The sequence below is a fragment of the Priapulus caudatus genome, unplaced genomic scaffold (genome assembly GCF_000485595.1).
Source record: "Priapulus caudatus unplaced genomic scaffold, Priapulus_caudatus-5.0.1 Scaffold134, whole genome shotgun sequence".
Classification (NCBI taxonomy): domain Eukaryota; kingdom Metazoa; phylum Priapulida; class Priapulimorpha; order Priapulimorphida; family Priapulidae; genus Priapulus; species Priapulus caudatus.
In genome coordinates, this window is record NW_014577195.1 from 530,860 (window position 1) to 531,185 (window position 326).

Sequence of the window (326 nt, forward strand, 5' to 3'; positions counted from 1 at the left end):
GTAAAGATCTATATCGTCGGCGCTGGAGACAGGTGCAGTACCTGGCAAATGTATTTTGGAGGCGCTGGATTCAGGAGTATTTACCTGCCTTGCAAGTGCGCCAAAAATGGCTGAAACCAAAATGCAACTTAAAGAAAGGTGATTTGGTGATTGTGAGCCAGGACAACACTCCTCGCAACCAGTGGCCATTGGGCCTGATCATCGATGCTCACCTTGGAGCTGACGGACTAGTGCGCGCAGTTGAAGTGAGGACTGCCTCTGGCACCTATGAAAGGCCAATATCCAAGATTTGTTTGTTGGAAGGCTCTGCTACAGAGCAGCAGTGA

General features: G+C 49.7%; 1 protein-coding gene across 1 annotated transcript in view; it reads left to right on the forward strand.

The window, feature by feature from the left end:
• Positions 1-326, forward strand: part of LOC106805948 — a gene marked incomplete at its 5' end in the record, with an annotated part of 7,381 nt that extends 7,055 nt beyond the window's left edge. The window contains 1 exon segment of the mRNA XM_014807743.1: positions 75-326. Within this exon segment, the coding sequence (XP_014663229.1) occupies positions 75-326 (252 nt within the window).